General features: G+C 54.9%; 2 protein-coding genes across 2 annotated transcripts; both read left to right on the forward strand.

Moving 5' to 3' along the window:
• Window positions 1-8550: 8550 nt before the first annotated feature.
• On the forward strand, window positions 8551-15412 carry NCLIV_055280 (conserved hypothetical protein; the record flags this gene model as incomplete). Its single annotated transcript, XM_003885082.1, has 7 exons — window positions 8551-8999; window positions 10164-10387; window positions 10697-11322; window positions 11630-11993; window positions 12130-12659; window positions 13061-14293; window positions 14675-15412. The coding sequence occupies 7 exons, from the start codon at window positions 8551-8553 to the stop codon at window positions 15410-15412; spliced, it is 4164 nt and encodes a 1387-aa protein (XP_003885131.1).
• Window positions 15413-20389: 4977 nt separating this feature from the next.
• Window positions 20390-22813, forward strand: NCLIV_055290 (putative tRNA (guanine-N1)-methyltransferase; the record flags this gene model as incomplete). The annotated part of the gene is made up of 2 exons (XM_003885083.1): window positions 20390-22207; window positions 22709-22813. The coding sequence occupies 2 exons, from the start codon at window positions 20390-20392 to the stop codon at window positions 22811-22813; spliced, it is 1923 nt and encodes a 640-aa protein (XP_003885132.1).
• Between the last annotated feature and the right edge of the window lie 104 nt (window positions 22814-22917).

Consider the following 22917-nt stretch of genomic DNA (forward strand, 5'->3'; position numbering starts at 1 on the left):
ACAAACCGTGGCCCCTCAGAGACATTTCGATGTGGTGGACAGGGCACCTGTCTTGTTCCGGGGGCCCGCACCGGGCCATGATGGAAGGAAACAACGGTAACAGGTCGGTCAAGGACCCCGGTGAGTATGGCGAAGCCAGACCGTGTGTCCAGTCGAACAGCAGCCTTTCTGCGTCTCTCTAAACACGTATTCCCTACTCCTTACGATGCTGCCTCCGATTTGAATGACGAATCTTCTCTGTTAGTGAGCCTGTATGCGGTAGAAACACTGTTTTCCACAGGACAAATGATATGCCTGTATTAACACCGATGTCTTCTCTTGCTACACCGATTCAGATCGGTCGCTGAGTACGGAAGTTTTAGCTCTCGGACCACATCACATTGGGCAACGTACCGTTCATATGGGTTTTCCGGAAAGGCCTTCTCAATATCGCGTGTCATCAGAGAATTACATTGTCGCGTTCCCTTTCGCTCAAATCCTGAGGTGTTGAGATGCGAACGATGAAGTTTACTTAGTACCGCTGTCAGAGACTGCCAACTCACACAAAATGTACTCAACTGCCCTGGCCTTTCTGAGCATTTTCAGGTAGCTAAAAATGCGCCGATACTTCTGGGAGGTAGCAAGCACGCAGAACGACGCCCATTTCCCTCGGGGGCGGACGGAGTCATTGTGACGACAGTTCGTCGGAGTTATATCTTTTCGTCAGCTGTGAATCCGGTGGCAAGAATCGATCAACTCCTCAAAACGGCGGTGCCCATCAGATAAACTTGCTCCCAGAGCACTTTCACTGCTCATGTGTTTGTCACCCTAAGTAGGAGATCTTGACGAACACCGGAGCTCGCTGACAAGCATACCGTGTGGGACGTCTTTTGGTTTCAGCGTGTCCAGGTACATCAAATCCTGTTCACCGACAAAGCGAAATGGTCCTCCAGCAGCTGTTTGTTGCACAGTCAACCCGAGACTTCTTTAAAGTTTAAGGATCACGAGCGTTGTCCCCGACTGTTCGATAGTGGGCGAATAAGCTCGAGATGCGTCCGCTGCCTTTCACTTGTCTATCAGTAGGTATCTTGACGAGAGGTTGTCGGGAAGGCAGGACACAATTTGGGACTTGACAATGGAAACCAACTCGTCCTGCGAATGCCGTTCCTTACAGGCACTTTCTTACATGCGTATCCTCGACTGAGGGGTCACTCGCCACCAGCGGCTTTTACCCTACATGAGTTCGCGGCTGACCTGTGTCGTTCCAAGCGGTGAGCATAGGGGAAGTGTTCTCTATCCTTACCACGCGCTGGGGGAAGGGAAGAGATGCATCTCCGCCTATAATCTGGAAAAAGGCAGGCGTGAGCAAACATTGCTTAGCACACGAATGTTAATAAGAGCTCAATTCATGGCTGGTTCCTAACTTGACCACTTTAACTTAAAGGCTTTTCCTGGATGCATACGGCCCTGCGCCCCACTTGAATAATTCCTACTCTTTTCTATTCTACACAGCAGACGGCCGTTCTTTTTTGCCGCGCGTAGCAGAGCGACCCGAACGAAGGGGGTCAGCTGAAGGAACTGAAAGAACCAATGTATGACATCTCTGCATGCGCAAAAGCATTTTCCATAGGTATGCAAAACTAGCCTCGTCGCAAGGGAGGGCTACGGCAGTATAAAACCAGAGGCTCTCACCATTTTGAAACGACACACTGGAAATCTTGGTCCGATAGTGGAGCTGATCGTCTGCCTAGTTGTTCATTTGGAGGCAGGGAACGGACTGTCTTTGCCCATTCACAGACCCGGTCGTTTCAGTGTCTTCGATAAATAGGTCGTTCCACCACAAAACTCACTGGATCACATGCTCAGGTGGAAAGTGGACAGAGGGCGGCGACGCGCCAGAAACCTCCTGCCTTCCTTGAAACACTTTTACTGAGTGCAAAGGCGTGCGTAAATGCAGAGATTTACTACCGCCCTTATTTGCCTGCCTTCCTATTTGCGAAGGAGTTTAGCGGAAGTCCACCACTTTACTAGTCATGTGTGTCTGCACAGAAGGCGCAACCAACCACCGGAAGGAGACTCGCAGACGAGACAACCCCACTGTCAAGTTCGTTCGAACAAGTTCGCCAGTGGACCACTGTCCTCGTGAGTGTTGTAAAACACTGTCCGCTTACAAATAGGCACCCGCGGCGGTCTGTGCCAACAGCGCAGTTGCAAGGAGGACGGTCATGAAGCCATGGTTTTACTGAATTCAAGCCCCGCATCTACTGCGCCACCATGTGGCTGCTTCCCAACACAGCTGAGACCTACATGAACGCAACTTCCGTGGCTCGGCACCGAAACTCGTGAATTACCTAAGGTTGGAGGGAATTCGTGCAGGGCCGATTCTCACTACCGGTCGGAGAGTTTCACTCGTTTTCCCTACTATTACCTCAACCGAGCCACAGACGAGAGGAGAACGACTGGGGCACGCTTACATTGTTTGCCTGGCACAAATATTTCATCTAACTAAATTTCTCAGGGTAGGGGTATCCTCTGGGAACTGTGTGTGGGAAACCGGGGCAGAAGAAAATGTAAAACATCGGTGTTCGACCGCCGCCCCCGAGCATTCGGTTTGTTGCCTTGTTCAACTTGCACCAGCGGCCTCAGTTGTTAGTGTATTTGGCTTTTTATGGTTACTTCCTGAATAGCCCGTGAGACTCCGCGTTGGCTAAGCGACGTTGGACAGTTTGATGTGAACTAATTGAGTCAGGAATGATGGCACCTTCGAGGTCGCTCGCCGCCAGTTCCTCCCGTTTTGTCGGGGTCTACTACCCGCAGTAGCGTGAGCCGAAAGCGAGTCTAAAGTTGCCTAGGGCTAAGATGGAGTGGACCTCAGTGTACATGTAATATTGTGCAAAGGGATGTACTACCCACCCGCAGAGTTGCCAGTCAACTGGCTCTAATGCTGCGCCAACGATGTTCCAAGTTTCAAAAACTGACTAGACTGCTGCCACAAAATGTGGCTTCAAGAGTAACTGCGTCCATTTCGATACACATAATTCAACGCGTAGTTAGGAGGTAACTCGAGAATAGTGACAAAGCGATTCCTTGGCGTAGCCTTCTGCGCTGGCCTCGTCGCTGTCTTTGTGTGGGCGGCGGGAAGGGGGGGGGGGGGGTCACGTCAGTGCGTTCCTGGAGCGCGCCCCTACCGCGTTCAGAGGACGCGAGGGTAGCCCGCTGGATGGGGTCGGCGAGGTGGGTTCGCACACCTGGTAATTCTTCCTAAAATGAATAAGGGGGTTTCTGAAAATTAGCTTGGAAGAGCTGGCATGGGCCTTGAATTTTTCCAGGGAAACGGAACAGATTTCGAGTTAATTTTTCGGGTCTGGAAACCAAAGACTGTGCGTGACTGGAGTGTCCTAGGCGACTATCTGTTACCCCCACCTTCGGGGGGAAGCAAGAAATTGTGCGCTGCTGGATGTACTCACTCTGTTGAACGCTGCCACAGACAGAGCAGCGCAAGTGCAACACACCAGAGCACGCATGTTGGACGGGCGCGCCCACCCGTAACACCTTGTTCTACCCAAAGGTACGAGCAAAATTACTTTGTGGACGGTGATAGGAGACAATGAGAAGCGCGCCAGATTGTGTGGTGAAGTGGGAGCAAACCTACACACTCAAACCCTCAATTACGACAGGCTAATCTTCGTTCCTTCCATACACCAACCAGCGGCGTTCTACGTGGAACTGTCGAGGAAGAAGTGATGCCCCGTATCTGCAGTTGTGCAACGTCGGTCCTCTCCATTTTGCAATTTGGTGACATAGACAGTGAGAGATTCATTTGATCTCCGTGTGTAGGAACAGAAAAAGAACCCTGCCGATCGCCGTTGGAAAAAAACACCTGACAACTTGCAGACTACGCCGCCGTTTCGGCGTGGTTTTTCCCGTTTGACGGTGACAGCGCCGCCGCCTCCGGGCAACCGCGCATCCACCCTCTGGGTATCCCGTCGTATATCCTGGGCAGTCTATTTGAACTCTCTTGGAAAAGTGTGTCTTCTGCAAGGAAAGGATGAGCGGTCATTTCCGCTTAGGAAGGCTTCAGCCGACGCCTGTTAGTTAACTTGCAGCTCTTGCGAGGAGAGGCTTGCCGCTCCGGTATGGCACATGCATGACAGTCCGGGTGCGATTCCAGACTACCGTGTAGGCATTCAAGGCGTGCCTTGTATATATGGGGTGTCGAATGGTAATGTTGTCAAGTAGCCACAGCGCACGCACGAGGCATCGTAGCGTTACCCTCGCCTGTCCCGGACGGCACCACCGTCGAACCATGTCCATAAAGAACTTAGGTAGTGACTTAAGGATCAACCGCCAACACCCGGCGCTATTGGTTCTTACGCATCTGTCCACACATGCCAGTTACACATAGCCTTCGCAGAGACGTCGCTGCAGGGGTGAGCAGGTGGGCAGGCAGCGACAAGGAGCCGTTGTCCTCGTGGCGCACAGGCGGCGGCTGTTTTTGCTGGAGTCACTGTGGGGGACACCCGTCAGCGGCTCTCAGTTTTTTTGCTTTGCTGGTTGACTTTTCTCGCATTCACCTCCAAGTCATCCAACGCACCGAAATGCCAAGCTACTGAAAAGCTGGTAGTGCGTTTGCCTTGCTACGATATAGTGGCATCCACGGTACACTGCAGAACAATTTCACCGCTCGTATGGGACTAGGAAAGAGTTGAAGTACTTTTGAAGCGCTTATCGGTATGATTCGCGCGCTTTAAGAACAAAGCACTAACGTTGGCGGCACAGCGATCTGGTTGTCGTTTGGCTCCGTGTCCATAGTCCCTAGTACCCGTGTGACACGGCTGCTGCTTGTGGTCGCGGAAAAGTTGGCCAACAGCTGACGCTGTTGAGCACATCCTGGGCGGTTTTCTCTACACCGCAGAAGCATCAAAGAAGTGAAAACACTGAAAGCTCGCCAGCATTTCTATCAGTGCCTCTTTGTCACAATGGCCTTAGCTCGATTCATTGACGGAAAATTCACAAGTCCCACCTCAACTCGTCACCCATACACGCCGTTGCCTTCATGTACCTGCCGTTTTTCTGTTGTTCTCCGGTTCTGGCTTGGATTTGCAAAAGCTTGCTTCCTATTGAACGACGCGGACGACCACATAGTCAGTTCCTGATCTGCGCCTCCAGGGGGCCTACCTCAAAAGCCTTTGTGTTGGACTCGTACACTTTCTCTCGAGTGTCGGCTCCCTGACTCCCCTCCCGGTGCGGCCCTTCGTGTGAGATCTGAGGAAGGTAGTCTAAAAGACACATATTTGCAAACGCTTTCGCCTCACACGAATGCATTGACTTGGTAGGAAGTGCCACAAGCAGTGGAAGAATTTCTTTCCGGTGTGAGCCTTGTCTAGCGCGCCACCCGGCGAAACTACCCAGAAAGGTGATCAATGGCATGCTATAGGTGGAAATTCGACCGCTGGGAAGTGCATCATGTGGCACTTCACACAGAGTCAGCGAGGCGAAGAGGGCACGCAGACCAGAGCGGTGAAATTCAAGAAAAGAATGATGAGTTCCGTTCCGATCTAGACCACCGCCTCCAGGTCGACAGCGAGTTTCCTCACGAACCTCCATACCTGTTTCTGACGGGCGGCCTCTCGCAGCTTCCCCGTGACTCAGGAGCTCTGGAGGAGCGGAAGCAGATGCTCAACATCATCCAGCTGCCTCTGGGATCCCTTTTGGTTGGTGGAGACACGGATACGGCTCACATCATTTCGACAACGCCAGGTACGGGGCGGATCGGCGCTGTAGTGCAACGCCTCCTGAGAAAGGAGCCACTCGTGCAGCCGATTTCGAATTCTGTGTGTCGGAAAATATAGCGTACAGTCACGACGTATATTTCTTGCCTCCCACTTCCCCAACAGTCTTGACTTTGATCGTGGGGAGGTCGCTGTCTCCTCGATTATTTCTTCGGCACCGCGCTGACACTCAGTGTGATCGACCTATGTGCGGATCCAGCGGCGCACTGGATTCGCCCATCGCCAGTGCAACTGTCTCAGCAGAGCCCGCAGTGTGTACAAAAAACTCGCGACCAAAGGCGTGTTGCCCAGGGCAGTCCATCCGTCTCGCCCCCCTCGTCGTACATCATTTACGTTTTTTCTCCTCTTTTGTGGGAAACCTTCCCAGTGCTCTGCGCCAGTCTGATCTTGCTTTTTTTTTTGCCGATCACTACACCATGCTAGAAGAGTGGTATCTTTGAACGGCCGGGCGAACAGTGCACCGCCGCGCCCGGTTGACCAGAGTAAAGTAAAAGTGCGTTCAGGACACTGGTTTGTTTTGTTGCAATGCCGTGTGCACCTGGGAAAAATATCTCGTCAAGAGATCGTTGCTGCGCGTTGAAACGAAATCACCTTGGTGTACTCTTCTTGGCAAATTGATGGTCTTGACGTGCGCTTTGCTCTTGTTCTTCGATCTTCATGCTCGAATTGGAGCCAACGCCTCACGAGCAGAGTTGTTCGCCAGCCCTCTCTGTGGAGAGCGGTACAGTGATAAGGCTGGACAACAACCTACCCACTCCAAAACAGGGGCCTCTGAAGGTAATCAGTCCAAAGTCAACGCTCGCCCCAAATATAACCGGGCGGCGAGACGGCCCCGTTTCTCCTGTGAGGCGTCTTGCCTGTCTGGGGACCCGCGCAAGGTTCCTTGGTGTCCCCGTGGCGCCCCACATGTGTATTTGTCATCAGCGGAGGAGACTTCACCTCTAGTGACAGTGTTGCCGGTTCTCCAAGTGTCAGTGTTATGTGAATCTGGGCTGCCTTTCATATTCGGATCCGTTTTTACAGAGTACGACGGTGCGGAGAGCTACCCCTTTTTGTATTTCCTCTTGGGTCACCGGGGTCCGCCTAACGCACGCGTCGATGGGTACAACCCGTTGCGGGGCAATTGGTGGTCGACTTTGTATCGATTTTTGTTGTTTGCCTCGCTGGACACATTGTACAGACAGAAAACCTTTGTTCGTCTAAATGCGAAGAGGAGCAAGTACCACCCTGCAGGATTGAACTGTTAATGTGATGGGAATGATAACCCGTATCCCGGAGCGCGCGGGTCACGTCGGTCACTGCGGGGTCAACATCTCAGGGGTCACCGACCACTTTTCTGGTTCTGCCCATATTCTGCGGTGTGGGTAATGCATCGTGCGGATTGTTAGCCTACGGGGTTTAGCAGGAAAAGCCCCATCTTTCCGGATGCTACAGAAAAAGGAACCATCGGTGGCATGCAGCACAACCCAGCAACGAGTTCGAAGCGCTCGTGCGCCGTGCCCGTTCGGACCTAACCCACCTAACTGGCACTGCCATCGTTGGCGGCGTTCCATGGAAAATACCTTGGCGTCTTTCTGAAGTCATTCGCCTTCCGCTGTCTAGGAGACCCCATACTAATAGATTTACGGCGCGTTCTGCCTACGAGAACAATTAAACCAGACCAAAGAAAGGCGTTCCACCGAGTTCGCCACAAAATCGTCTGAGTTTACCACCCCCTATTGCGGTCACGGTGAAGGACGTACTAGGCGGAATCGGGATTTTTTGGCTGCTCTGGTGTACGAACACCCGATCTAAAACCAGCATTGCACTCTTTGGAGACGTTCACGGCCATGGCGATTCAACGGGTGGAATCTGTGTGGGTTGTTATTTTCTTATCTTTGAAAGAAATCGATCTCCGCAATATTTCCGAAGATTTCCATCTTCAGATATGAACCGTTTTGCAAAACGCTGGATCTGTACCACTGAATTTGAATCTTGTGCGTCGGACGTGTCGGCGAAACCGAGCCCCTCTCACCGCCGCAGTTTGATTTGTGCCGAATTTGTCTGGGGTGCTGGCCATATCTGAGGCGCTAATGAAGCTTTGGCAATCGCTTGAAGGAGACGTACGTACGCGGAGAATGTAATATTATGGGTCAGACGTGGAGAACGGGGGACAAGACTGAATAAATCCACTTTCGTCATCTCTGCCACGAGAGGTTCACGAGGAGACCCATCGTCGGTGGAATTCCCATCACACGCTGCTCCCTTTGCGACACCGGCATAAAAAAAAATAAACAGGAATTCTTGTTTACCCTCTTATTTGGCTGCGAGTTCCTCACCTTCCGCTATGTCCAACGGGAACAGCGTGGCGTTGCACCAAGCAACGGTGCCGTGTGTTTCAGTTCGTTCCGCAGCGGCCATCTGCTCTCTCCCGGCAGGTAGTGGTCGCCATTTCACATCGGGAACTTCATGGTTTGCCCAAGGGCGAGAAAACGACGGACAGCCACTGCGCAGTCACCTGAATGATCAGACTGCAGAAGATCCCGTAGCGGATGCAAAAGTAGACAACGTTCTCGCATGTCTGTGCACCCGATCGATGGACGCTCACACAGTGAAATTCGAACTTACCCGTTCTCTCATTGACCGCCGGTGTTTTCCTCAATCACCGAGAACGGGCCTGAACAGCGAAACAGCGAGCGGCGCCGTGGAAGGTTCGCTGGATATCACTACGCAGCCCGTCTTGCAAAAACCACGTGAAGGGATCTCGCCAACTGGCTGGTTGGTCTCGGACTCCAGGCCGATGATAGCCACCAAGGGTGCAGAGACAGAGGAGGAAGTCGCCTCCCTCCCATCAACCGCGTCGGGAACTGGAATCGAAGCCTGTCCGTCGACAAAGCGACGGGGTGCGGCTTCGCAGATTTGCTTGCCCACAACTCTGTCTGAATGCAACAGCAGTGACCAGGGCACCATGTCTCCAGTTTCAGGAGATACAGCATCCCCTTCCACCATTACGGTATCTGCAGTTGACCACGTGCGGGAGGCAAAGCTGTCGTCTACAGCTGAGGCGAGCCAAGTTCTTGGAGACAACTCTTCGCATTTGCTTCCTTCCGCGGATAAGGTGAAGATGCAGCAGTTGCATGAGTGCCTGCTGCCTTCTTTGGAGATGTCAACTGCTTTCACGCCCTTCGAAACCGTCTCCGATGGAAAACGCTTCGATGCGCGGTATTTGCCGCTGCTGGATTCCACAAGGTCGGCGCTCAGTAGTGTGACCACGTCACCGTCGGGGACACCCTCGTCGTGTCGTTCCCGAGCCACGCACCTCAGGGGACGGCCAGGGCTGTCTGACAGCTGTGGCAACTCCAGTCTTCATCAAGTGTCTGCATGTAGCTCCCGCGCATCCTCGTTGTCTTTTTCGTCCGGTCAGGAACGGCCCCCGTATCCGCCAGTTTCAACAAAGCTTTCACATGATGGGTTCAACCATTCCCTCACTGAGGAAAGACTCACTGCCTTGGCAACATCCACGAAGAACTCTGGGCCTACGGGCACTCCACGCTTTCTAAGCGCGGGCCTTCAAGGCTCTTCGAGTCCTGCTGAGTGCGCCGGAGCAGCAGTCCCGGAGAATGTCCAGGGGGACGAACTGTGTCTTTCAACGGAAGACCGCACACTGTGTGTTGCCAGGATCTCCCCGAGTCCCTCCTCTGTTTGGGCCACGGCGACAGAAGACGTGCCGTGCCTGAGGAGTGCAGAGAGCGTCGGTGCCGGCGGCGGCGCGGCAGCTCGATGCGGACGCTCGCTGCCTCAACCGCCTCAACCACCGGCTCCGCTGCGGAAGCCAGCGACTTCCTCGTTCCCTCGGTCTTGCGGCTTACTGTTCCGTGATGGAGGGCTTAATACGGTTTCGACGGAATGTGGATCACCTATGCATAAACGGCCAACGGGACAGCGGTCCCAGGCGCCTCTAGGGAGCGCAGCAACTCTCTGTTGTGTGGCAACTGCGCGGTCACCGAAACATCACGAAGGGCAGTTTTCTTCTGCGCTGTCGAATGGCGTTCATATTTCGCACGACGGCACAGTCGGAGACGCCTGCTACACTGAGGCGTTCGACCCCAAGTGTCGGCAACACAAAGAAGGAGACACCACATCCATTCCAGAAGCTTTATATGGAGTCGGCGAAGCTACGTGCGTCCGAGAGAACCGTTCTGGAGCCGCGTCGGCATTCAGCGGTCCCTTGTGCGGTTCTAAGGCTTCAGAGTGCGAGGCGGGCCTTCAGGCCTTGGCTGCTTGTCGGTGCAGAGACGCGTTGCCCACCGGTGACGTTGCCGCCAGCTCACGGTCGGGGTCGACCCTTCACGTGGGTCTCGGTAGAATGGCGACTTGCTGCTGTGGATCTGCGTCGGCGGGCTGTGTCCCCAGGGCGCCTCGACTTCCGCCGTCACCGACGTGTCCCTGCTGCCATGGCCAGCCAGCGAGTGCCATACCGGCGCCTCCGCCCTCTGAGCGGCACTCGTTTAGCGAATCCGCCTCCGGCGCTGTCCACAGTGTGTCTTGCGAGACAGCCACGGTGCATCCAAACAAGCGGAGTGGCGCAACCTGCGTCGCATCGGGAAGATTTTCCTCCCTTACGATCGAAGCGCGCGGTAAGACACAACTCCTGGTCGACCCAGGAAGGATCGATTCGGCCTCTACGGCTGCAGCCTTAATGAAGAATGCACATTCTGGCACTCCAGCGCGTGGTGAAGGCTGTGCGCATGGACCCCTGAACGATGCATGTGGTTCCGGCTGTGAAGGGCAGGTGCTTTCTGAACGGGAACCCGAAACACGGGTTCCGGGCAACCGTCTCGGGACATGTGACGGCGGAAATACACATAGCGTTCCTGCCTATTGGTCTGCACCTTTTCTTCCTGCCCCTCCAGGAGCCTGCGTTGCCCGGCATTTGCCCCCCGCAGTCCCTATGCCGGCCCTCACCCCGGTACCGGTGTCCTTTCCGCCGACAGCGTCCTCAGCGCCGGTCTCGCTGCTGCTGACATTGCCTCTCAATCTGCCGTTTGGCCGAATTATTAAATTCGGCGTGCCATCGGCGCTTGCCAACCTGAGCGACTCCGGGGCTTCACAGCCTGCATTAATGCGGAACTCCTTTCCCTTACGCAAACAGCGCGTGGCCGACCGAGGCCGGGGAGACGGAAATGGTATTCCTTCGGTGCCCACTCCTCCAGGGTTGGGGTCTACGTGCACTGCACCTAGTGCTTCAGCAGCCGCATCGATGCGCTCACTGGGAGCAAAGAAGAGCTACTACTGTTTCTCGCCATTGCTTCACGAAGCTGCCTACACGCTCCTCTCGCACGCCGGTGGCATCTGCGACACGTTTGCGGCTTCTCTCCATCTGGAGCTGGCGATTCTCTATCTGCCTCCTGCAATACTTCCGTGGGTCGGTGCAGCGTTTAACCACTTGGCCGCAACTCTTCTACCTCGCTTCGATGAGCCTCTGAAGCTGGAATGTGGAGGCTTGCAGGAGCGAAACGCGCCTGGCAGGCTCGGCGGCAAAGTGCTGACAGTTGGCTGCGCCATCCGGCAGGTGCGTAATGCGTGCCTCCACCGGAGGTGCCCACAATCACGTCAGTATGTGGTGGGAACTAAGAAGAGCGTCCTGCCAAGAGGAGAGGCATGTGAAAGAACATTCGACACATGGATGCCGTTGGAAGCGTTACGTGGTTACCTATCTCTGGGGGCGAGCACACAGCAGGCGAGGGCGAGGCGCTCATGCGTGTCAGCATTCATCCTGTAGATTTGCTTCAGAAACCAGCGCTGAGCTGGCTTGGCTGTTTTTCTCCATCCCGCAATAGCAGACGAATCCGCGTTCCTCTCTCTGCAATTATGTTCAGGCTGGCGAGAGGCAAAAGTTTCAGCGCATGCAGGAGTTTCTCTCTCAGTTCGAGCGTGAAGTGGAGAATCTTTTGCGAGCCTACGCTCTACAGCATCCGACGAGCAGAGCACGAGGATCCCACCAGGTGGCTGGGGCATGCGGGGAGTTTCCAGGACGAGACCAGGAAGGCATGACACAAGCAGGAGTGTGTGGCCCGAAAGGACATCACACAAGTGCTTCTGGAGAGGCGGGGGCAGCAGGGCCTTTCGAGTTCCGTGGCAGAACGCCAGAAGGTTCCGCTGGGCCTCAGTCGGGTGACGGAAGCGGTGGCCCCTCGGCCTCCGCAGTTGCTGGGTCGGCCCCCAGTCTTGGAGGATCCTTCGGTAAGTCGAGTTTCAAAGCGTGAGCCGTAGTGTAGGCGCGGACGATTGCATCAACGGCGGGCCCAAGCTCCACGGGTATCGCCCAGAACAGCTGAAAATATTCCTTCCCTTTCTCTCTCGTGAATCTGTTTTGCAGGTCGTAAGCACAACATCTGGCGTTATTCCATGGGCTGCGTCCCTTCGTCCGTTCTTCCCGGTTCTTCCCTGCCCTTGCCGCCTCCGGACGTGCCGTCGTCTGACTCGTGTGTCAGCTCGTTTCAACAGCCAGGGTGGCAGGCGTCTTGTCCTGCTTCGGGCTCAAGCGGCTCTGTCTCCGCTGGATATATAGGCGCACAGCACCTCGGCCATAGTTCGTGCACATCGAACGGCATGCAGGCAGAGTCTACCGCTTCCGCAGCACGTGGGCAGACGGAGTGTGGCTCGTCGACGAGGCCGCTGGCAGTGTGCTGCGAAGGAGTAGGCAGCAGTGGGGGTGCGGCGGCAGGGCGCGGGCTGTGGGGATCCTTGGGGCTTCCTGGCGGTTGCTTGGATCTAACGGTCCGAGCCTTCGAAACAAGAGCCTTGGAGAAACATCCTCGGGAGTACGCTCGCCTCGTCGTCCGCGACATTTGTGTCAGCGAAGTTCGCCTCGTGACCACCAGGGGAATTCCCGGAATCACCTGCGAGGTACGTGCGAAAAGAAACACTGGGCCCCTGCGCAGCGCAAAAAGTGGCAACACCATGGACGCGTTAGACGCAGCGTAAGCTTCAGGAGTTTGGGATGTGCGTGACGTTCTGGAGACGTCCCGGCTGGCGCAGTCGGTTCCCTCGTGAGTTCTGTTGTTCCATTCGTTGACTGTTTTGCGAGTTGACAGCTGCAAACGCATCATGCCGTCGAGGAAAAAACTCCCCTACCTTTCCTTTGGCAGTCTTCCGGCGGCTTCGCTCGTGCGACTGGGCGCAGGGGGGCAGCGAAGCGCCGCCCGTCCGACACTCCCCTCTGTGGTCTATTCGAAACTGGTCTCTCCCTAGCCCCTGCCAGAAGGCACACAATCCCAGTCTCTGTGCCCGCTGCTGTGTCTTTCCAGATTGATCCTCGATTTGAACAGTACAGCATTGGGACCCGGCCAATTCTGACAACCCCTGACGGTCAACTCTGTCGGCATTCCGTAGCCCCTCACTGGCTCTCAGATATCTGGGAGGTGCGCCTCAAAACACAAGCTCAGTTAACTCGGGAGCAGCAGAAGCGCCTCGTTGAGCAATACGTGGTGGGAGAAATCGAGCGTCGTCCCCAAGCGGAACAGCGCAGACTGCTTGACACCATCACGCGCCTTGGAGCCGCTCTCTGGGTCAATGGGCGTCCCGCGGGCGCGGCGCCTCCAATGCCTCCGCCGCCTCTCCCTGTCAAGGTCCCGGACCCTCCGCGACCGTCTCCGGACTTCCAAAATGTGGAGACTCCAAGTGCAAGAGGCAGGCGGTCGACACCGAATCACGGCAGAACCAACACTGTGGGGTTGAGGGACGCCATGGACTACGGCGGTAGCCTATTCAGTGACAAGGTAGACAAGGATGAGCGCGTGTTCCTACAGGGAAACTCGGCTGAATGCGCTCGGGGAAGGTGCACAAACCGTGACATAGCTTCACCGCAAGAGATGGCGCGCGGAGACCTGACAATGGGGCCTCTGGGGGACGAGGTGTCTCCGGGCTTCCCTTCTTGCTTCCCGGCGCCTCCCCGTTTTCCATCCGACTTGGTACCTCGTCCCGGAGGACCAGTAGATGAGGATGGCCGTTTGAGAGGAGGGGAAAGGTGGGTGGGGTCGTCACCTACCTCCCGTGAAAGCCACCTTGCTCACACCCTCGCAGCAGGGGCCGCCGTAGAGGATCGAGCTAGCCTGGATGCACAGTCACCGACTGGCAAGAACACCGGCATCGGAAGAGCAAACGGCAGCACGAGCTTCTCAGCGAATTCTGAAGATATCGCAGACCGGGGAGCTGTCGAGGAGAGACTTTTCCAACTATCGCTCTCTGCGTCGCAGCGATCCAGGCGTTCCGCGAGGCACTCCGAAGAAAGACAGAAGCCCTACAGAAGGTCTGAAGATGGCGTGTCCCTCCCTCGCGCACTGAATGTAACGAGCAACGCAGGCCCGATCGCAGGTCCGTCGGCTAGCTTGGAGACGGCGGCTCTGCCTTCTCCCCCTTTTCAGACGAGCAATCACGCAGTCGTTTCGCATGCGTCAACCTCAGAGAAGCTTTCGCAGTACGGGCCGCCAGGCTTGGAGCAACGATCCAAGGAAGACCGGCCTTCATATTCGCTCCTGCAGGTACAGCCGTTGTGCGACAGACAAAGTCTTTCGGGGAGGACTGTCCCTTCGTTTCCGCCAAGCCCTGAGGCAGCCGCAAGCAGCAACCGGAGCTGGGGTAGCATCCTCAGTGACTGTAGCACAAGGACTTCCTGCGGCAGCTGCACGACACGCGAGAATGACAGCGTGGGGACTGAGGGGCCGTTGCGCACGGCCAAAGCTTCGACCACAGGAGCAACTGAGTCTTGTCATCTCTCGCCCTCGCCCTGCAGAACCGCGGGGCAGCTCGAGTCAGGCGCGCCCACTTTGGAGAGTTGGAGCCAGCGTCTGGGGCGCGAGCAAGACGGGGATTGCATCCTGTCTTGGAATGATGAGCGGGTTTTGAAATGCCCTCAATCTCAGGAAGGCGGGGATTTCTCCGAGCACACAAATGTAACAGCCGCCGCGTCACTTTTGAAGCAGCTGCTTGCCACTTCGACACATGCGTTCAAACCATATGGAAATCTTCACAAGACTTTCTCTTCGACGGAAGAAGGGATCCACCAACCGCCAGCAGGTGAGGTGGTCACGGTCGTAGGAGACGAGAACCGAGGTCTCCACGTTGCCGCCGGTTCTGCCACGCACAGCGAAGTCGATGACCTTCAGCAGTTGCTGCTGTGCGAATGGTTCAAGGAAGGAAATTCTCCGGTGCGAGTCACTGAGAAGGATGCATTCCCGGGGACGCCCAAGAGTGGAGAGAACGCAGTGCGTCGGGGGATGCGTGAAGGAGTCGTGGATAGAGGGCGTGCCGACAAGTACGCTTTTGATCAGCAGTGTAAGACGCTAGCACCGAATGGCGTTGCGTCTTCAAAGGCACAACTCGCCGCGTCTTGGAGTGACTCATCAGACTCCATTTTGTGGGAACAGAGTCAGGAGGCGGGTTTCAGGACGACACTACCTGGTGGAAGCGTCAGCAAAAGGGAGAGCGCAGAAGCAGAGACCCAGGCAGAGCCGTTCCTTTCCCGGCAGATTCCAAACTGTGCCCTGACTCTGGACCCCACAGGGCGGCTCTTGCCATCTGCTCTGCACCAGCTGCTGTCGGATCCGTACTATCGGCAAGCTCATTCTGGCCACCAGGGCAGGCAACCAGGCGCTCTATGATGGTGCAAGGGAAGCCATGACGGCGATGCGAAACAGAGGGAACAACATGGAAGTGTGCAGGAGGTTCCGCATACTCGCCTGGCTTTGTTCACGTGGGCAGCGTCTGCCGCTGCTCAGGCTGGCAGGGGAGTATCTTTGAAGAGGTTGAGGGTTGCTGTGGAAGGGAAGAACAACGACGATGGGTGGCAGTTGTAGTATGCGCGTAACACTGTCGTCGGCGAGTAGATTTGTACGTTTCCTCCTTTGATGGAGCATGTGGGGTGACCTGTCGAGAACGATGCGAATAGGGTAGGGCTGTACTATCGACAGCGAACGAATACAAGGGAAATGAGGGATCACTCCGGACACGTACATGCGTTTTTGGAGGGACTGCCACATACCAACTCCCCGTCCAGGAGCAGTCTCCTGGGGCGACTCCGATGCACCAAAAAGATGTATTTTTGTGAACTCAAGCAGAATGCGCTGGGCCGATCTGCTTGGAGACAACAGTGGGCCAGGGGGGATACTGACCCGCGGGGGTTCTATGAGGTTGCTGAAATACATTCAGAAAACTCACTTTTCACGGGAGTGGCTGGTAACAGTTACGCAGCGAAAACGCCCCCTCATCCAGCGTGTTGCTTACATTTTCCTAGTTGGTGAACCCATGACATCTCGAGTACGCTTGACATGGTGCATTTCACATGCCTGTTTTTTTTCTGTACTGATTGCTTCCCGCCGAATCGAAGGGGTTCAATCCCTTTAAATCACAGTTTCGTCTAGCTACCTCGCAGTTGTAGAGTGAATTGCAGGGTTTATTACATAAAAGCAGCTGGGCGCTGCGGGTGCTGCTTTTCCGTTATCTGCTTTTTTCCATCATCGCGTTTCACAGCGATTTGTGTTCATGGTGTGCGCAGTGTGTCGATCGAATATCCGTCGACGACCTATTTTACTTGTGATGATGAGTTCTGCTCGTGCGCGATTGTCTTTTTGTAGCAGATCTGTGAATGTACGCCGTGGATATCTACCAACAAGCGTTGGACGAGCGGCCGGTGACTTGTGCTTGCTGTCATTCTTATGTATCGGTGTTCACCTTCCGTCGTGTTGCGGTTTCAGGCCAGCGTCCAGCGCAAGCTGCTATGGGGATGTGACTCCGAATAAGTGGAAATCTTACATCATGTTCCTCTCCCTTTGTTGCCCCAATCTGGGGGGCAGAGCCGACGTATTTCATGCTTGAGTGGTCCGTGCTCTCACAGACGACGAGTGTGTGAATGAGGTTCACCGCCAGGTCGACTGTTTCCGTAGGAGAACCGTGTGGACGTAAAAGTGACGGTGAAGCGCCGGCCATGTCGAGTACGCGTTAGGCGGCCGCTTTGCATCCAAAATATGACTGTCGATTGCTGTGGTTATTAGGGAAGTGTTAGATTGGCACGTCTTGATCTGCCTCCCCGTCTACGTAAACGAAAGGACGGGAATGTATTTATTTGTTTATACAGCATATGCTAGAGCGTTTGTACATCTGCGACGTGCAGTTGCGTAATCCAGCGCTTGCAGGGACTGCGGTACTTTTCCCTAAGCAAGTGGAGCAGCTTCAGCGGTTCTCTGGCGTTGCCTGTCTATGTATTAACGAATGTGAAAAGATTCGTCACGTTTTGTCTTTTTTCGCCGACAAAATCACAGGCCAGTACAGTCAAGAGTTCCTGGCTTGTAGTTGTTCGAGGCTGTCTGTTCACGGGTCCCACCATCGGACACCTGCCGTGTAAACAAAAAATACTTGTGTTCATTTCCATGTGGTGCCGCTCCACGTTCACGAGAGAACGGTGAGACGGAGTAGCGTAAGCTTGTAGTACATGTGTTTGTCTTTCTGTCCTGTTGCATATGACTGTTTGCGTCTCTGATATAAGGGACAGTGACTCTGGGAGCTTTGCATGGACTGACTCAAGATCAGTATACGATTGTCATCCATCTCTCTTCCCTGTTTGATTCTCATTTTTGGCGAGTCAGTTCAGCACTTCCGGTACTGACTGTGCTCGTGTTTGCAGCTTTATATTATTTCTTTTCACAGCGCTCCTTTTGTGAGGTGTCGGAATCTTAAGGCGCCGCTTCGTTTTGAGCAATTTCCCAGATCTTAAAACTTGCATCGCAGGGTATGTTGCGGATGTCAAAAGGCCCCGGCCGCCTCACTTTTTCATGCGAGTTCTACCATTCGGCGCTTGTACGAGTATAGCTTGAACGACGGGGTAGATCTCTCCCTCATCTGCATAGAGCGTGGAACGGCTTCTCTCCCCATTGCCTGGTGTATCCATATAGCTTCAAACATGAAGAGGCACTAAATCCGCAGTCTTGTGTTATGTGTTTTCTCTGCGGTTCCTCTCTGGCCAGAGTTTCATGCATCGCGTTTAACCCACGGAGTTGCTGAAGGCGTCCTGTTTGAGGACCACTAGCGCTTGAGCGCCACAACCGTTTCCATCGCCGAGGATCCTACTGCATGTTCTATAATAATGTGCCGTGTTTTTGTTAGAGTTTCCAGTAATGCGACACCGTGTCTCCACATGCTCTTTGTTCGTTCCAGTGTCCAGCGTCGATAGTGTGTTCAGAGCCACTTCGTGTTATGTTATTTCGCTGGCTAATGTGTAAAAGCCTCATCAACAGATGAGCGTTCGTTTCGATAATGCACATGCGTCGTGGACCGGCCCCCCCGTTTCTCGGCCGTGATTTCTCGATGGCATTATGTCACCACTCGCCCTCGCTTTGCGAGGTGAATGCAGTGTTCGTTCCCTTGGAAGAAATTCATAGTGCTTTCATGTGTGGCGTGGACATTTTTGGAGTTGGCCAACTGTACACAAATGCGTTCTGCACCCTAAGATACGCGTGAGGACATGCCGTGATTATTTTTCGTGGAAAAGAGTAGTGTCTACGTTCCCTCTCAGCGCGAATATCTGGACTATTGCCATTTGTTCTGTGCCGTTAACAAGAAGACGCTGACCATCACTACCGGCTTCGGGTACTACAGTCCGATGGTTGAGGATACAAGACACCGCGTGAAATTTTTATCAGGCGACTGTCTTTGTGCGTTATGCGGTCACAAAATGATGCGCTTTGATTTGATCGACTGCTTCCTTCCTCGCAGCTGCATATCATCTAGCAAAATGAGATGGACACTGCGTGGAGGAGCTGTAAGACGCTTCACAGCTCCACCTCCAATGCTGTCCAAAGGATGAGCTTTGTACGGTGTTGCAGTCCTCAAACTACTCCAAACACAATAAATATTTCGCCATCACTGCAATTCGCAGGCGCGTTTTACACGTACACATGTCACTGGTTAGGAGTGTGTGTGTCATGCGGATGCATCGCCTGAAGACTGCTAGGTGCCTTTTAGATGCCACCAAATCACAGATATCAGATTAAGAAGCACACCGGTTCACTCTCTAGAACGACTTGGTACGGACAACTTTGCGTGCCAGAGCTTGCCTAAATTTCATATAAACGTTCCTGGTATTGGTAGTCTTAGTGTCCGGAAAGCTACGGGTTTTCTACTTTCCACTATAATTTACAGAAGCGCTGCTTGTCTTTCCGCTCGCCTGACAGACGATACTGACAAAAAATGGTCTGACTGACATGCATGTTGCACACCTTCTTTGGCCGCTGACATTTGTTCTATCGAAACCAAGCAAGTACTCTGTTCCCCTGGGGGGCCGCACGGGTGAAGAGATATAAGCGTCCGAGGGCAACCGCCCCCTGATGCAGCGAAGATTTATCATCCATGGGCGGTTACAGAAGACAGAGGAAGAAAACAACCCGAAAACAGCCCGTACTACTCGGTGTTCACACATCCGTGAATGGCCACGTTATCTGCCGCAGCGGGCTTCTGCGATTACCGCTGTTCATGTTGCCTGAACACAACTCAAAAAGCCTGGACATTCTGCGGAGGGCTACGGTGGCTGCTGCAAAGGGGGCCCGCGGAAATTTCGAGGCCTGCCTAGAATAGCCACGTTGTCACCGCAGTACCGCTCTAGATGTGTCGGGAACTCCACCACGAGTCCAACAGTAGCTAGAAGAGATTCCCAACCACACTACCCTTCGTTTTCTCTGAGGTGTGGCACTCCACCCATATTCAAACATCGAAGAGCACTAAGAGGGGTCCGAGAGCGCGCTGCCGCTCTGATGCACATTTTTGCTTTGTAACATACCTCCGTTTGTCGGGCAGCACCAACACAGTTTTTGCCGGCGAACCGCGCCGGCCAGCACCCCACACGACCCTGCCGTCTTCCGTGATGGTTCGCGGGTTCAGTCGCCTAGTAACCAACTTCACGATCGTCACACTGCTGATTGCCCGTGTCTTGATGGGTTTTCCATTCCATCTTGAAACAGAGCTTCTGCAGGGCAAGGTCACTCTGGGAACGCGTGAAAAAAATCGGTGCGACTGACGGTCTAATGCTAGCTGCATGTGGAAAAGTCGACTGCAAGCCGCAAGCTACACTCGCGAAAGACCGACAATCACACTCGGTGAACACCACCTTGCAAATGCGGCAACACACAAGATGCTCTGCGTTTCCGTGTGTGCTTTCGGCAAATGCTTTTCTAGAGCTGTTTGCGAGTTGAGTATTGGTTGCCCCCCCTCGACACAAGGGGTCGTCCAGTGAACGGTTAAAAACGCGTATATCAAAGAGCGGGGACGCACGACCGATCCCTTCATATCAAATATGGTAACATGCGCTCTGCTGAACTTTAAATACCTGAGATGCTCCTGACGCTGTGGTACGAACGAAAAATTTGCGCTGTCGTTCGCAGTCTCCGCCTAGAGAGTTAGCGTTCACTGCCCTTCCATCTCACACTGGGATTTCTAGCCGATCGGCACCGGCCATACTCAAAACGAATCGGGTGTAATCTTCAACACAGGAGAGAAATCTATCTTCCGAGCGCGCCTTTTCTCATCCGCTATACGCTTACTTTTTGATTTCTGTACCTCTTCATTTCTAAAATTCCAGCGGCCGATGCACGATGGCGGAAACTGGCGGCGCGAGGGTCCGCGGTTGCCCAGTAACTTCTACAGATGCAACCAAGGGAAGGAACAGAACGCACGCAGCCGTGAACGCAGAGCCGGTGGACACCGTCAGAGCTGAAAGCGTTTCGGCAAAGAAGCCTCCCAACTCTGTGCTGGCAAGCAATGACAACGGCGACTCTGGCTGCGACGCCTCGGGTGACACGTCTGTAGACTCGACCAATGGTGCGAAATCCCCTCCGTGCGGCGCGTCTGAGAGTAAAAACCAACTTCGGAAGCGACGGCGACAGGAGCGACACGAGCAAAGAAAGGAATTTTGGAAAGCGAAGAAGAAGGAGCTAAAAGCGCAAAAGAGGTCGCGGCGACTTCAGTCTGTGGAGGGCGGTGAGAAGTCTCCCAGCGAAAGCGGAGGCTTCCCGGCAGAGAGTTGCCTTCCAGAGAGGGCGGAGAGAGTCAGCGCAGAAAGCACAGAGAGCAAAAGCACTCTTTCTCTAGCTGCGCAAGCGGAAGCTGGCAGGAGTGCGGAACAGAGGAAGACACCCCGACGGGCTCCACGGCCCTCACTATGCAGACTTGCAGGAGTCAGCGCACCCGGCAGCGGCGACTGCCGTTGCAGAGAAACTGGTAATGGGTGTTTGAACGCGGATGACTCCGCCCCTGCTCCGACTCCGTCGCCCTGTGACAAAGAGCATTCTTCCTCGAAGGCGCAACCCGTCACGCTCATGTCGACGGCGGGCTCTGCGTGCTCTCGATGCTCGGCGTGTTTGCGCGGCTCCGTAGGAATTGTTGTCGACTGTGATTTCGAGCATCTTCAAACGGAGCGAGAAATCCTGAGTCTCTCCCAGCAACTCATGTACTCGTACGGCGCGTGCAGGCGGCACAACAAAGCAGCACAGCTCTCGTGTCGCACAGAGTCTGAAAGCGACTGCCCGAGAGAAGAATCGAAAAGCGCCGAAATGTGGAGAAGCGACCCCGGACGCGACGCGTGTTCTTCTGGGAGCAATCCGTTGTCGGAGACAAGTGAGACAACGAATGGGGCTCCGGTCGCAGGAGAAAGCGAGGACCACGGGTCAGATACGCCGCAGAAGTCACGCGCTGCCGAAGGAGCACAAGGGTGCACAACACGGGAAGCGGCTGAGACATCCAGTGTCACGCGACCGGTAACTCCGCACGGAGCCCGGGACACAGCCGATTTGCAAGTGAACAGAGTTCCCAACTCGGACTCGGCGGCAGCCGGAAACGTGCGGACACACCAACGACCGGAAACGCCTTTTTCAGATTCTCGACGTGATGCTAGCGGGGAAGTCGATATCTGCCGAACTCGCGACGCGCCGGAAGGGAAGAAAGTTCTCCCCGTCTGTTTTTCGATCGCGGGTGTGGGCCCGCAGTTGGCCGCGCACCTCAATGCGTTTCAAGGTTTCCCGCGGTGGCGCTGCGAGGCGTACACCGAGCGCTTCAGTGAGCTCTACCTGAATCGGAACCCTGTGCAGCGCCAGGCCGCGGACGCGCAGGAAGAGGCAAATTCAGAACAGCTCGAAAGCGCGCCAGCGACCGCAGCAAGCATCGATTTTGTGGACGGGGCCACGCAGACAGGAGCGGACCCGCAAGTGGTCTACCTGAGCGGGGACGCCGAGGAGATTCTCCAAGACATGCGACCCGGCTATCGCTATGTGATTGGCGGCGTGGTGGACCGCAACCGCCATAAAGGATTGACCGTTCGAAAGAGCAAGGAGGAGAAGGTGCACGCGGCTCGCCTCCCCATCCGGGAATATCTGGGCAGAGAACTGGACGGCTCGGCTATTCTGACTGTCAACCAGGTACGTGCTCGAGCGCGCGCCCACGGCGCTTGCCTCTCGGGCGTGCTTTTGGCATCGTAGCCTCTTGCCCTGTTTCGGTTTCCCCGGGAAACGCGCGGGGTGCTTGCCCGAGAGGTAGTTGCTCAGAAAGGTCTAGCGGTGCGGCGGCCTCCCAGGAAGACAGGTCACCACAAACAGAAACACTGTACTGCTGATCTTTTTGGTGCATGGTGTTTCCCGCAAAGTACCATGCTGAAGGAGGCTAACCCTGGAGCCGCCATCGCGTGTCGCTCTGTCGGACTGGCGAGCGCGGACCGAGAGGGTATCAGCCCCTTTGTGGGGACGCGGAACAAAGTCGAATTTCCGCAAATCACGTGGCGCTGGCTCTCCAGAGGCCAGGAGGCGGGAGCAACCTGGAAACGCTCGGTCAAAGAGCGCACGCTTTCTCGCCAGCTTGAGGCGCCTCAAAACCGAGTCTCTCCCCATTGGCCATGCCGGATTCCGCTTCGATTCTCTTCTCAGGTGGTAGAGATTCTTCTTGGTTACCTGTCCACGCGCGACTGGCATGCTGCTCTGGTCAAGGCCTTTCCCACTCGCAAGGGGAGAAGGGAGTCGGGAGTCCCGTAGATGCACACGCAACTGCCTGTCACTGCGCGATGTTAACAGCTGCCACGTGTCCCAGTTTGTGTCCAAGGCCGCGCACGTGCTCTCGCAGCCTCTGGAACGCAAGG

This window comes from Neospora caninum, chromosome XI (assembly GCF_000208865.1).
Source record: "Neospora caninum Liverpool complete genome, chromosome XI".
In the NCBI taxonomy this organism is placed as follows: Eukaryota; Apicomplexa; class Conoidasida; order Eucoccidiorida; family Sarcocystidae; genus Neospora; species Neospora caninum.